The 15,053-nt window shown below is 36.2% G+C and overlaps 1 protein-coding gene across 1 annotated transcript in view; it reads left to right on the top strand.

The window, feature by feature from the left end:
• The first annotated feature begins 1,966 nt into the window (after positions 1-1,966).
• Positions 1,967-15,053, top strand: part of TRIM16 (tripartite motif containing 16) — a 32,684-nt gene continuing 19,597 nt past the window's right edge. The window contains exons 1-2 of the mRNA XM_072640934.1: positions 1,967-2,694; positions 8,551-8,646. Coding sequence (XP_072497035.1) covers positions 2,176-2,694; positions 8,551-8,646 — 615 coding nt within the window. The 5' untranslated portion in view covers positions 1,967-2,175. The remainder of the gene's footprint in view (positions 2,695-8,550; positions 8,647-15,053) is intronic.

Here is a 15,053-nt window from a genome sequence, read left to right as displayed (position 1 = left end):
TTTCTCAGGAAACTGGAAATTTTGTGCATCAGTATTTAGGTCCCCTGAAGTTTTCTGGGGTGGGTATGATCTGGAGTTTCAAGGTAAGCATTAAACTAGTCTGGTCTCTAGACGACACAATTCTGTTTTCTTGCCATGTAAGGCTAGATTCAAATAATGAAATAATAATTTTTTTTCTGCAGTTCAGTAATTAATAATTTCCTCCATATATCTAATCACATATCAGGACATTACATGTACATATTGATAGTATACAGAAATCACTCAAAGTAACAAACATAGTTAAGTAACAGTGAAGCTTGTTAGTTGCAACAATACAATTATCTGTATTCTGAATGCCATTTAGATAGGTCTATCTAATAGATGGGTATTCTAAATACAATTTCATTATAAGCAATAGTATATATGCAAAACAACCAAAAGACATGCTGTAGCATCAAAATCGTACATAAACGTAGTCAAATGAAAACAATTGCAAAGTAAAGAAATAAGTATATTCAAACATGTAGTACATGTTACGTGCAAGACACTTTTCACATAGACTATCTTTAATATCATCACCTAGATATATACATAAGTAATTGTGTTTTCATCTATACCTATAGTATTGAAACAGCCCCTTAACTGGTCTGATGATATTAACTGACAATAGATATTGAAGAAAATACACCAAATTGGTAGCTTGTGAGCAATACATAGTCCTAGAGAAAACTTACCAATACTGTATTTCACCACATAATTGTCTCAGATTTTATTACAAATTTTTAGCAAAAAGTGGCATGCGACCATTATGTGAAGCTTCAAAAAAACTGTGCCAGTGTTACTTGTCTTTTAGTTTCCACGAGACTCACACCATCTCTTAACTCACTGAAAGCTATCTTTTGGCAGCTCTGTTTCCGTGCTGCTCAGCAAGCACAATCACTTTCAGCTGAAGCCCGAACAATAGTTTTATATTTACCTACAATCAGAAGGAAATGCTTGGTGCATTAATGTATTCTTGGCAGACGTTGACTGTATGATTTAGCTAGCACGGAAAATGCAAGTCATACCAGATGACTTACTCATGGCAGTTTCACTGGCCTGCCTGCCTGCTCCCTTTGTACCTCCTGCTCTTCTTTGGGTTCAGTGACATTACTGTTAGTACTATAGCACTATAAACAAACCATGCAAGTTGGCTTTCGGAAATATACTGACAATGCTAGTGCCCTGAGAATTCTAGACTCTCGGCTTGCAATATGCAAGAGATAAATGCATATCTATATGCTACTGGTGAACACATGGCTGTTCTGTTTACCTTGTAAGCAGCATGATGAACAGAATTATACCCTGCAATGATCATGCAATGAAAGGTTATAAACCAATTTTTGGACTGAAAAACAGGGTGCAATGACTATGCAGTGGCAACGAGTATGCAGTGAAGTACAGCATGCCTGCTTCCTAATTTATTCTTTATCTTTATTTGGCAAAGGGTTGTGTTTGAAGACCTCTCAGTTTTCTTGAAGCTCCAGGATTTAGACTCTGTATATTCTGGGATATATATAGGATACCCATATGGAATATCCTTGGACATACATACATACATACATTCACATATATACAAATATGTGTGAAAATTTTATACACATATTATGTATATAAATACATATGTATATATACATATATGTAGATAGAAAGACAGAAATGATGGGAACAAGTTTCATCAATCTCCCTTTGTTTAATACAAGACAACAGAAATACTTGGTGGAAGAGTGGGAACTTAGATAAGTACTGAGGATCCTTGAGTCCTGACCAGGATGATTTTAACTACTAGAAAACACACTATCTTTGGCAGAGCATCAGGAAAAAAAAGAAGAAAAGGTTACTCTAAAAGTCCTTTGAGCTCAGACCTACAGGCAATCTGGCAGGGTTTCAGGGAGGAACACAGGAGAGACTTGAGACTGAAAAAGAGTGGTTCTGAGTTGGCTTTGACCTATATGCGAAGTAACCTAACCCAGGCAACACGTTGTCCTGGCTAAGAACGATGGAATTACTAAACCAGTTTTCTAGAGGAGAGGAAATAGTTAAAGGCCCAGTAGCAGCTACAACCTCGTAGGCGTGGCTCAGTTCCTTAATTTGTTGTTTCAGTTCCTTCACTGATAGGCGTAGAGGAAGATTTCAGTGTTGAGATCCTCTCAAATGGCTAAATTAGACACAATACCTCCAGTAGTTCAGTCCACTCCTCAGATACCAGCACTGTGCAATTCTGATCTTGAGACAAAAAGCCACGAAGAGAAAGAGAAAAATGAGAATCCACACAGCTCGGAAAATGAGCCTGGAGAAAGGCTGGAGGAGACAGTGCCTGGCTCTGAAAGAGAAGAAAGAATTCCAGAGCAGGGGGCTCTTAGTAGTGGGGAGAAAGAGATCACTTGTGACTTCTGCCTTGAGGGGAAAGTAAGGGCAGTGAAGTCCTGCTTGACCTGTATGGTGAATTATTGTGAGGATCATGTTCGGCTCCATCAGGAGGACAGCGAGCTCTACAGTCACCAGCTGACCGAGGCAGTAAGGATTACAGACCCACTCAAGTGCTCAGACCACCAGGGCCAGCTGATTTGGTTTTGCTGTTTGGAACAGCAATGCATCTGTGAAGAATGTACCCAGGGAGAACACAGGGGTCACCCTATTCTCTCCCTAGAGGCAATCAGGAGGGAAAAGCAGGTGAGCTGCTCAGGGCCCTTGGAGTGGGGTCATTTTATATACATAGAGAAGATCAAGGGTGGGGCATATGAGGCTCTCCACACTTAATTTACTTTCAAATGTGTTCTTACTTGATTTATTTGATATTTATATTATATTTGGTTTTAATCAGCTGGGTATTTATCATTTCCTCCATCTTCAGCTATTTTGAAAAAGAACTCAGTTTCTTTACCTATTACCAGGAGCCCTCTTCCATCCCATTTCTCTCATCATTCATTCAGACTCCAAATGGCAGCTGTTTAAATAGATCACTAAACCAGAAGATATATCTTTCCTCTAGGATTTGTATCTAACAGTCCGTTATTTGTTTTTATATGTTTTCTATAAAATGTAGATGTATGTGTTAACAAATAATTCAGAGAGCATGTACTACATATAGGTCATATATAGGATCATAGATCACATTTTTATAGCACTTTAAAGTTTTCAAAGTATTTTTCTCATAACTAATAACTCTGAGGTATGGATATTAGAAGTATTATTATCTCCATTTTATTAATGAGGAAATTAAGGCTCAGAGGAATTATATTACTTACCCCAAGGTCATAAAACTAGTAAGTGTGGAAACTAGGATTGAAACACAGGTTTGAATCTCCTCTGTACCATATTATAGAAGAAATTTCTCCTTTCTGAGTTAGTTAGTTAGTTAGTTCATGTGTTAGGTAGGTAACTGCTGATGACAGTATGTACAAAACACAGAAATTATACAGGTAAGAAAAACCTACGTTTTATTACGATGATTAAGCATAGATTAAAATTCCAGACACAAAAATAAATCCAAACAAAAATTTGGATTTGAATAAGTCCTCTTATAGGCAAAATTATGTCAGAGTGACAGAAATAATTCTTTCACATATTGCAATCTTGTACGTTCCTCTTCGTTTTTAAAAGTTAAAGGAAAGACAGGTTCATAATCATGCTTCCGTCAATGTCATAAAGGCTAAAAAAACTTAGTCAAACAATTATGATCTCATACATAAACAAACCTTATGAAACAGACTTTGTAGATACATTAAGTTGGGATACAGATAAAGCTATATTCAGAGGGTTCACAAATAAGTTGATTGAGGGGGGAGATTTACATGTTGCCAAGGAGTGAGGGATAGTTGGGATTCTTCCTGTGGCTTCTAATATAAGGATTATTTTAAGGCACTTAAGTAAAATTTCACATCCCATGGGAGAGATTTTAGTGAAATGAATTTAATATTAACAGAAGGTAGATAAGCAAAAAGTTTCAGGCAGACTCAAATAATAAAAGCAAAAGAAAAAATTAAAATTCCCATGGCAACCATCTAAATTGTTTTTAGTACTACACAGTGAGATCAATATGGACAGTTAGGTGACAAAGTACATAGAGTGCTAGGCCTAGAGTCAGGAATACTCATCTTCCTGAGTTCAAATCTGGTTTCAGACATTTACTGGATGTGTAACGCAGGGCAAGCCACTTAACCCTGTTTGCCTCAGTTTCCTCATCTGTAAAATGAGCTGGAGAAGGATATGGCAAACCAATCCAGTATCTTTGTCAAGGAAATCCCAAATGGGGTCACAAAGAATCAGGCATGACTGAAAAACTGAAAAACAAAAACTATGAATGTAACAACAACAATATATGGTATAGTGGAAAGCACTGGTATAATCGAAAGAGCTTGATATGGTGGAAAGATTCAGGAAATCCCGTTCTTACCTCTTCTACTAGCTACTTGTGTAACTGGGGATTTTTCTGAGCTTCTCTTTTCTCATCTGTGAGATGAAGGGATTAGATTAGGAGATCCTTAAGGTATTTCCTAACTCTAAAATTCTATAACTATTTTAGAACATGGAGTTGTTTTTCCTCAGCATTTTCTTATTATTACTTTCATTAAATGCTATGTATGAGCAGGACAATTAAAGAAAATAATTTATCCTTCTCTTTTTCCCCCTTCTCTCTCCCTAAAAATAATTGAATTCCTGATTATACTGATGTTAAATCTGTTCATTTCCCCAAGAAAATTTAGATACTCTAAGGCAGAATCAAGTCCATTGTGACTATTCAGAAAGATTATACAAAAATCTTTCCTCAAATAAAAGAGAAAGGAGTCAGGAAAAAATGAAAATCAGTTTGTTTCTATTTTGCCTCATCTGTTATGGAACCTGACTTTTTATACAAGCAATCACGTTTTAGTGTGTCCCTAACTAAAGAATGAGAAATGATCTTTGGAATTGATTGTAGTACCTGAATTGGTTTTGCCCATAAATATCAGTCTTTTGGTGATACTTTATTTTAATAGGAAGGTGCAATTGACTTTCAACCTAGATCGAATGAAAAAACATTTGTTAAATGCTTCCTATGTACATTGCATTGTACTAAGCAAAATTCTATTCTACAGCTAAAAAAACAAGACAATCCCTACTCAGAAAGAGCTCGTATTCTAATGTCGGAGACAATGCATACAGGTTTTAACTGCAAGTCATTTGTAAAGGTCTTACGGTCCTTAGAGTGCACCAGATGGTATGTCATCTTTAATGTCACTTCCACTGATAAAATCATATTCATTTTGGTAATAAGTCATTTAACAATGCCAAGGATTTAGTGACAATTATTTTCTCTTTTGGAGCTTCAGTTACTGTAGTTGCAGCACGTGCAGGAGTAGTTTCCAAACCGTAATTCCAAGGACAGTGACTATAAGGACTGGTGGTCTGAAGGGTATTGATATTTCCAAGACTCCTGGTTTCAGAATCCTGGGTTATCTCCATCTGAATCTCGAGGGAGACAATGTTAATTGGCAAAGGGTGACTTCCTTGGGACATGGTGCCTCATATCTCTCTCTCAGACTTCCTTGCTACTTCAGCTAGTCTGGCTTCCCTGCCCTTTGGTGGCAGAAACCTGTATGTATGTAGGAATAGGAATAGGATGATCACCTTGCTCTAGTTACAGCTTTACTCTTTTTTTAAAAAAAATTATTTATTTTTAGTCTTCAGCATTCACTTCTGAAAGATTTTGAGTTTCAAACTTTCTCCCCTTCTCTTTACTCCTCCCTCCCTGGCATGCAATCTGATTATTATATAATCAGATTAGATATAATATATATTATTATATTAATATAATATATTGATTGATATAATATATTATAATAATTACAAATTATTATTATATTATTATGCTCTACTTATACATTGATATAAAACATATTTGCATGTTAGCCATGATGTAAAGAGAAATTAGAATTAATGGGAGGAAATATGAGAAAGAAAAAACAAAAATACAAAAGAAAAGGAGATCAAATAGTATGCTTCCATCTCCATTCAAACTCCAGAGTTCTCTCTTTGGATGTGAATAGCATTTTCCATCACGAGTCTTTTGGAGTTGTCTTAGATCCTTGCATTGCTGAGAAGATCCAAGTCTTTCAAAGTCAGTCATTGTGCAATGTGGTTGTTACTGTATGCAATGTTCTCCTGGTTCTGCTCACTTCACTCAGCATCAGTTCACATAAGTCTTCCTAGGTTTTCCTGAAGGAAGTCCACTTGCTCATCATTTCTTATAGCATCATAGTATTCCATTGCATTCACATACTGCAACTTGTTCAGTCATTCCCCAACTGATGGGCATCCCCTCAATTTCCAATTCTTTGCTACCACTATTATAAATATTATATTATAAATGCTATTATAAATATTATAAATATTTTTGTACATGTGGGTCCTTTTCACAGCTCTGCTCTTTACCTTGTGGCCTCCAATCCTAATATAATATGATTTCTGACATACCTGCTCATTCCTTACCCACAAGTTTCCTGTACTAATGAAGTTACAGGTCCAATTCCTATTCTTCTTTATATTTATTCTTCATATACTTATTTACTTGAACCTGTCCCCCTTGGGCCCCTATACCTAGCACAGTGCTTAGCACAGAGGAGGCATTTAATAAATTCTTGCTTCCTTCCTTCATGGAACATAGAACAAAAGTCTTAGGGAAATTAATATTTCCTGTTTGCACATAGCTGAGGTTACTCGAAGGTAAGTAATAGGACTCCTTTCTTTCAGTGTAGTTCAGGAGTCCCATGGAATAATTATATATTTCAAAGGGAAAAGCAAACCATTTCCTTTTCCAATCAAAATCTAAGAGTAGTGAGGAAAATGTTCATTTTAATGGTCCTTGTCCTTGGTACCAAATCTCTAATGATAGGGATGCTAAGTGTAGTGGGAGAAATATCTCCTTTTTGAGTTTTTACTGCTACCAAATAAATCTACCACCACACAAAAATCATAGAGGTAAAAACCTACCTTTTATTATGTTTAAACACAGTGTCAGGATGTAGAAAAGTAACCTTAAGCTAAAATTTGAGTTTCTGACGTGTTTATAGAGAAAATTGCACCAGAGAAATAATTTTTTTAAGCATATGGCCTCTTAAAGTCACATAGACCTAGTCAAGCAGATTCATTATCTCATGCTTCCTTCAATTAAGGATGAATAAATTAAGTGAAAACAAATTAGTAAACAGACTAAGTTATAGATTTAAACACTGAATTTGTAAAATGCTACATTTATAAGAAATATAAGGCTACATTTTAAAGAAATCACAATGGGCTACTTGAGAGGGAAAGATTTACATATCACAAAGATAGTCAAAAGCTTGGTATAAAGGGAAATTCTTCCACAAATAAAATCTGTTTTGGGAAATTTTAAAGATTTATTTTGTCTTCTTCATCTCTTTTGCTTTCCTTTCTCAGAATAAAAATCTCTTAATACTATCATGCCATGAGTCAGGTTTGTCTGTTTTTTTAGCCAGATGAAGTTAATATTAAGAGAAAACAGGTTTTAGTTAACCAAAATATTCCAGAAGAAATGGCATAATAAAATTGAATAAAAGGAAAATGAAATTATTTGTGAGTGATGAGAGAGAAGAAAGAAGTAACGTAGTAGACCTAGGTGAGAAATAGAAAATATTTTGGGGAACATAAGTTGTTTTCCCTCCATCTCTTTCTCAATCTCCTCTGTATATATATGAAGTTAGCCTTGTTCATACAGCATCTTTCCTTCAGGCCTAAAGTGTGAATGTGAGGAAACTGTCATTTTCTTTTGGCCAATCACTGAAGTTATTGGTTTTCTCCTAAAGCTCCAATGCCTTTGGGAATGATAAAGCATTCCACTCTGAGACTTTCCTACTTGACTTGCTAAATATTATACTTCACTGGCATATAGAGTCTAATTTCATTAGCACATAATGACCTATAGCTCTCAGTATGGACATCAGTTATTAAAAGTATTGAGGATTATTTTTTTCATCCTCATAGCCCAATGAAATTAAGTTTATTTCAGTTTTTAAGAGCATTTATTACGTCTATTATTTGAAAGAAACAGTGGTAGGCACAGTTAAAAAAAAAGTGGTGAATTTTAAAAATATGTACCCCCTTTCAAATAATTCAACCCTCTCAACCTTAGGGTTAACCCCTAAGCATGAGATAAGATTGGATAAGAATCTCCTTTTCAGAAATGCCAGAAAAAAGTTTTGAGATGCCTTTGAGTCATGAGCCCCAATTGGGAAATAAAAAAAGGAAATTTCACTCTATCTGATACATTTATCTCTGAACCCTTCTGAATTTGTTCAATGGCTCCTGGTTGTTGGGTCTCAACAAATACTTTCCACATTCAATTTATAGGTAGGCAACTTACTCAGCTGTGTGACCTAGGTTATTTCCCAGAAATTAGATTGAGGTTGGATAGTTGAACTCACCTTTCCATGGGAAAAGAGCAGAATTCTTTGGAGTAAGGATTACCTTTGCCCTTAGTCTATTTATATGTTTACCTTTTTCTTTAGCAGTCTCTTTATCTTCTAACAGGCTGAACTTCAGCAAGTCCAACTGGATTTTGACAGAAAAATCAAAGCAACGGAAAATATCATTGCCAGACTACAAACTAACAACAAATCACTTTTGGTAAGAATGGTTCAAGTGAGGTTGGGTGACACCTCTGTATCGCCAAACTTATTAAAAGAAGTCCCAGTTGTATGAGGTCTCAAACAACAGATCACCTCCTTGGGGATATTGGGAAAGTTCCTAATGAGTAGTTTCCATATCCAAGAAAGATTCTCTCATTATTCTTATTATTTCAGGATAATGGACATTAGCACTAAGTATTACTCAGTTAACTAGATCAATGGTTTTCAGAGTGGAAGCCAGGGTCCCCTACAGGGCTGTGAAATGAATCCAAGCAAGCTCTAATTTGACCCTAAGAAGTGTATGATCAACAAGTCATATTGTGTGAATCAATCAATCAATCAAAAATGCTGCCAAAAGTGTTTATTAAGATCTTAACTATATGCCAGACACTGCTAGAGTTTAAAATGTTACAAAGAATGAAATAATCCCTAGGTTTGAGGAGCTTATATTGTAAGGAAATAACAAGCATGCATACAAATACATACCAAATAAAAATAAAGACGGATAGGGATTAGATCTATAACTTTATTAGAAGAAGGAAATCCAGGGTGAGGAAACTCTCTCTACCAATGCACACTAGAGTGATTTATCCAGTGTGACACAACCAGGATGCGTCAGGCAAGACTGAACCCGTCTTCTTAGTTTGATGGCTGACTCTCTGTCCATTACTTCATACAAATAACACAAAGTAGTTTAGGAGTGAGGACACTAGCAGTAGGGAAAATCAGGGAATGCTTCATGTAGCAGATGGTACTTAAGAGCCTCTTAAAGGAAGAGATGAATTCTGTTAGGTAGAGGTGATGAAAGAGCATATTCCAAGTATGGCAGAAAGCCAGTACAAAGGCAGAGGGAGATAGGACATGTGGTGTCATGTGTGAGGAATAGAGAAAAGGCTAGTTTAGCTGAATTATAAAGTTTGAGGAGGAAGTTTTGTATGATGAAAGTGCAAATGCAAGTTAGGGCCAAATTGCAAAGGGTTTTAAAAGCCAAGCATAAGATTTTTTTTAATTTTACCCTACAGGCAATAAAGAACTAGTGAAGCTTATTAAGTAGGAGAGTGGTATGATTAAATCAGTGCGTAAGGAAAATCACTTTGGTAGCTGTGTGAAAAATGGATTGAAGTAGAGAGACACTTGAGACAGGGAGACCAGTTGGGAGGCTATTATAATGACCTAGGCAAGAGGTTATAAGGACATGAAATAAGGTGGTAGTTCTGTGAGTAGAGAAAAAGGATTGGATTTGAGAGATGGTTCAAATGTAGAAATGGTAAGATTGGGCAACTAGACATGTGGCATAAGGGAGAATGGGGAACTAAGGATAATGCCAAGATTATAAGAACTTGGGAGACTGGAATGAAAATGCCTTCAAGAGATGTAGAGAAGTTTAGAAGAGGGGAGAATTTAGGGGGAAAGATTTGGACATGTTGAGTTTGAGATGTTTATAGGACATCCAGTTTGACATTTTGATAGTCAATTAATGATATGTGACTGAAATTCAATTAAGAAGAGGCTGTGAATCTTCTGCATAGGTGCACCAACCTCATAGGGTTATTGTGACGACAGAATGAAATAACATATATAAAAGACGTTGCAAACCTATTTTAAAAGGTGACACTTAAACTTATAAACTGATGGAGTCTCTAAGAGGATATAGAGAAAGAAAAGAAAACTTAGTACACAACCTTGGGAATGATGAATCAGCAAAAAAAAAGTGACAGGCAGCAATTATTCAGGTAGGAGTACAAAGAGAAAGGTATCACAAAAACACAAAAAGGAGAGAGTAAATAACCAGGAAGAGAGGGTGGTCAGCAGTGTAAAATGAATCAGATTGGTTGACAAGGATAAGGACTGAGAAAAACCTATCAGATTTGGCAATTGAAAGATCATTAGTAATTTTGGAGAGAGTAATTTTAGTTGAGTGAGTTTGCAAAGTTGAGCCACTTTGCAAAGGGTTGAGGAGAGGTTAGGAAGTAGAAGCAATGAGTGCGGACAAGTTTTCATCCATTTCATCCATTTATTTATTTACTCATTCAGTCATTCATTTATTTTCTGAAAGGGTGATTAAGAATTAGAAGGGAAGTTATGGGAAAAATAAGTCATGTTCCTGCTGCTCTCACTGTTACTGTCTCCAATGGTTTCCTGGTATAGATCCTTCAAGGTAATTATAAACCGGCCTAAACCAGGCACTTGCAGCAAGTATACAAACCTCTCTTACCTTCCACTCCATCTCCTCCATATCCCCAACCTTTGCTATAGATCGTTTCTGGCTCAGGTTTCACTGAGATAGATTTTGTACCTCTAGGTTGTGGCTGACGTAAATTGCCCTCAATTCCCCACCCTCAATCCCCCACCATACACTTTTCATTAATCAGTGAGTTTTCCTACACCAATCCACCCCTATTTCCCATGAGGGTACCACCATCATTCCAACCTCATAGGTTATCAACCTCTTTATTATCCTTCTCACTCAGTTAAAACTATTCTCTTTAAAGTTGCCAGTGGTCTGTTAATTCAAACCACAAGGTCTTTTGTCAATCTTTATTTTTTGGATGAGCATTGGACAAGTTGACCATCCTCTTCTGGATACTTTCTGTGTCCTTTCTCCACATGTTTGACCATTTATTTTCATTCTCCATAACCTACCACCTCTGTGCAATTATTTTTCAAAGCCTATCCTGGGCATTCCTCTTTGTATATTCTCATTTGGTGACTTTATGAATTCTCATCCTCTCTATACAAATAATTCACAGATCTATATATCCAGCTCTTTATAACTATCCTAAATTTTTGTCCTATATCACCAATTGGCTATTGAACTTTACAAACTTAATGCTGTATAGACATCACAAATTCAACATGTCAAAATCAGAATTTATCTTTCCAAACACATTGTTTTTCTAGATTTCTCGAATTCACTTGACAGCATTGCCACCCAGACTTGCAACTTTAACATTATCTTTGATGTTTCACTTTCCTTCACCCTATATTTGTCAGTTTACATATTTTGAAATTTCTTCCACATCTCTCCCACCTCTGTCTCCTTCTATTTACTTATTTAGAATCAAAGAAGCATAGAATGTTACATCAAGAAGGGAACTTAGAGATGACCTTATCTAACCCTATAATTCTATTTCTTTGTTCTTTTTAAAGAAGTATGATTTTTTGTCTCTTGTTTTTAATACCACAGTAATTTCTCAGTTTATGTCCCTACTCATTGAACCCTCCCTTTTAACTAAAAAAAATAATTAAATACCAAATAACAAATTCAGAAAAGCAAATTACAAAACTCTGAAGTTGTACCTCATACCGCTCAAATTGGCAATGTTGACAAAAAAGGAAAATGACAAGTGCTGAAAGGCTTGTGGGAAAACACATTGTGAACTGGTACAGTCATTCTGGAAGGCAATTTGGAACTATACTTAGAAAGTTATTAAATTTACCCTTGCTGCGAGGCTCTAGCACTTGAGCAGGTTTGGCTGTGGTGCTGTGAGTTAGTCCTCTCCCCTCACCTTCCTAGGGTAACTGGTAGTACTGGAGGGCTAGGTTTAGGGAATGATTTCTTTTGATGAGACAGTTCGTTTACAAACTGAAGGGAGTCAGTTAACAGTGACTGACAGGAATGTCACTCTCTGGCCAAGAGAAATGATTGGCTTCTCGTGTGCTTACCCAAACACTACAAACAGCAGTATGTTGTATTTTTAAAAATAATTGTACCCATTCCTTGTGGTAAAATTGGAAAGACCTTATGGACACTTGCCCATCAAAATTTTAAGACTATGAAGTGGTGTTGAGGTCAGAATTGGGAGAGAGGGTTCAAGTGTGAAAGAATTCACTTAGACCTCTTTTAGCTGATGGATACTTTTTATTTTATGTGAAAAATTATCAAAAAAGCAAGAAAGCTAAATGAGACCCTGATATTTGGGGGAGTTATTCTTAGGCAGAGATGTTCAGGATACTGATGTAATTTTAGGGTTTCTTATGAGGCTTGAAGATTAGGGAAAGGATAAGAGTAAACAAGATGAGAAAGATGGTTGCTTAGAAGATAAGGAAAAATTGTCAGGATAGGAAATACAAGATAAGGGGGACAAAAGCCATTCTTTTGGTACATGTTGTATGGTATTTCAAGGTAAGATGATAGGGACAAGTAGGTGGCACAGTTAGTAGAGCACCTGCCTTGGAGGACCTAAGTTCAAATTTGACCTCAGACGCTTAACATATTTATTAACTGTGTGACCTTAGGCAAGTCACCTAACCCCAATTGCCTTGTTTTCTCCCTTCCATAAAAAAAGATAAAGGGAAAGGGGCTTTATGACATCCTCAAGTTACAAGATGGGCTACAGAATGAGTCTCAAACTCCCTCATGGGGCCTGGGAAAGTAAACCTTAATATTAACCTCTAGGGCACTGTTTGTATCCACATCAGTGGGAGGTATTACATTATTGGTAAACTTACTTAGTTAGTTATAGTTTTCAACAGACACTTCCACAAGATTTTAAGTTCTAAATTTTCTCCCTATCTCTGCCTTCCACCCACCCCAAGACAACATTCATTCTGATTACCACTTCCCCCAATCTGCCCTCCCTCCTATCATACCCCTCCCTTCTCTTATCTCCTTCCCCTCTATTTTCTTGTAGGGCAAGATAGATTTCTATACCCCATTGCCTGTATGTCTTATTACTCGCACATAAAAACAATTTTTAACATTCATTTTTAAAACTTCGAGTTCCAACTACTCTGCTTTCCTTCCTCCCCACCCATCCCCACTGAGAAGGCAAGCAATTCAATATAGGTTATACATGTGTAGTTATGCAAAAGACTTCCATAACAGTCATATTGTAAAAGACTAACTATATTTCCCTCCATCCTATACTACCCTGCATTTATTCTATTCTCTCTTTTGACCCTATCTCTCCTCAAAAGTATTTGCTTCTAATTACCCCCTCCTCCCATCTGCCTTCCCTTCTATCATCCCCCCACCCTCCACTTTTGCCCTTCCACCCTACTTTCCTGTAGTGTAAAAGATTTTCATGCCAAATTGAGTGTGCATGTTATTCCTGCCTTAAATAAGGGATGAGAGTAAAGTTCATTCTTTCCCTCTCACCACCCCCCTTCTCCCCTCAATTGAAAAAGCTTTTTCTTGCCTCTTTTATGTGAGATAATTTGCCCCATTTTGTTTCTCCCTTTCTCCTCTCAATATATTTCTCTCACCCCTTAATTTTAATTTTTAGATATCATCCCTACCTATTCAACTTACCCTGTGCCCTCTGTCTATATGTATATATCCTTCCAATTATCCTAATACTGAGAAAAGTCTTAAGAGTTACAAATATGATCTTTTCATGTAGGAAACTTTAGTTGAACTTTAGTAAGTCCCTTATGATTTTTTTTCCTGTTTACCTTTTCATTCTTCCCTTGATTCTTATGTTTGAAAGTCACATTTTCTATTCAACTCTAGTTGTTTCAACAATAATGGTTGAAAATCCTCTATTTCATTGAATGACCATTTTTCACCCTGAAGTTTTATACTCAGTTTTGCTGGGTAGGTGATTCTTGATTTTTTAATCCTAGATCCTTTGACTTCTGGAATGTCATATTCCAAGCCATGCAATTCCTTAATGCAGAAGCTGCTAGATCTTGTGTTATCCTGATTTTATTTCCACAATACTCGAACTGTTTCTTTCTAGCTGCTTGCAATATTTTTTCCTTGACCTGGGAACTCTGGAATTTGACTACAATATTCCTAGGAGTTTTCCTTTTGGGATCTCTTTTAGGAAGTGATTGGTAGATTCTTTCAATATCTATTTTACCCTCTGGTTCTAGAATATCAGGGCAGTTTTCCTTCATAATTTCTTGAAAGATGATGTCTAGGCTCTTTTTTTGATCATGGCTTTCAGATAGTCCAATCATTTTAAAACTGTCTCTCCAGATCAATTTTCCAGGTTAGTTGTTTTTCCAAAGAGATATTTCACGTTGTGTTCTATTTTTTCATTCCTTTAGCTTTGTTTTATAATTTCTTGATTTTTCATAAAGTCATTAGCTTCCATCTGCTGCATTCTAATCTTTAAGGAATTATTTTCTTCAGTGAGCTTTTCCCTTTTCCTTTTCCATCTGGTCAATTCTATTTTTTATGGCATTCTTCTCATTGGCTTTTTGAATCTCTTTTGTCATTTGAATTGGTCTATTTTTTAAAGTGGTATTTTCTTCAGCATTTTTTGGGTCCCCTTTAGCAAGCAGTTGACTTATTTTTCATGATTTTCTTGCAGCACTCTCATTTCTCCTCCCAATTTTTGCTCTACTTCTCTTACTTGATTTTCAAAGTCCTTTTTGAGTTCTTCCATGGCCTGAGGCAAATTCACATTTTTCTTGGAGGCTTTGGATTTAGGAACTTTGACTTTGTTATCTTCT

The sequence above is a fragment of the Notamacropus eugenii genome, chromosome 2 (genome assembly GCF_028372415.1).
Source record: "Notamacropus eugenii isolate mMacEug1 chromosome 2, mMacEug1.pri_v2, whole genome shotgun sequence".
NCBI classification, from domain to species: Eukaryota; Metazoa; Chordata; class Mammalia; order Diprotodontia; family Macropodidae; genus Notamacropus; species Notamacropus eugenii.
This window is presented reverse-complemented; position numbering and strand designations above follow the sequence as displayed.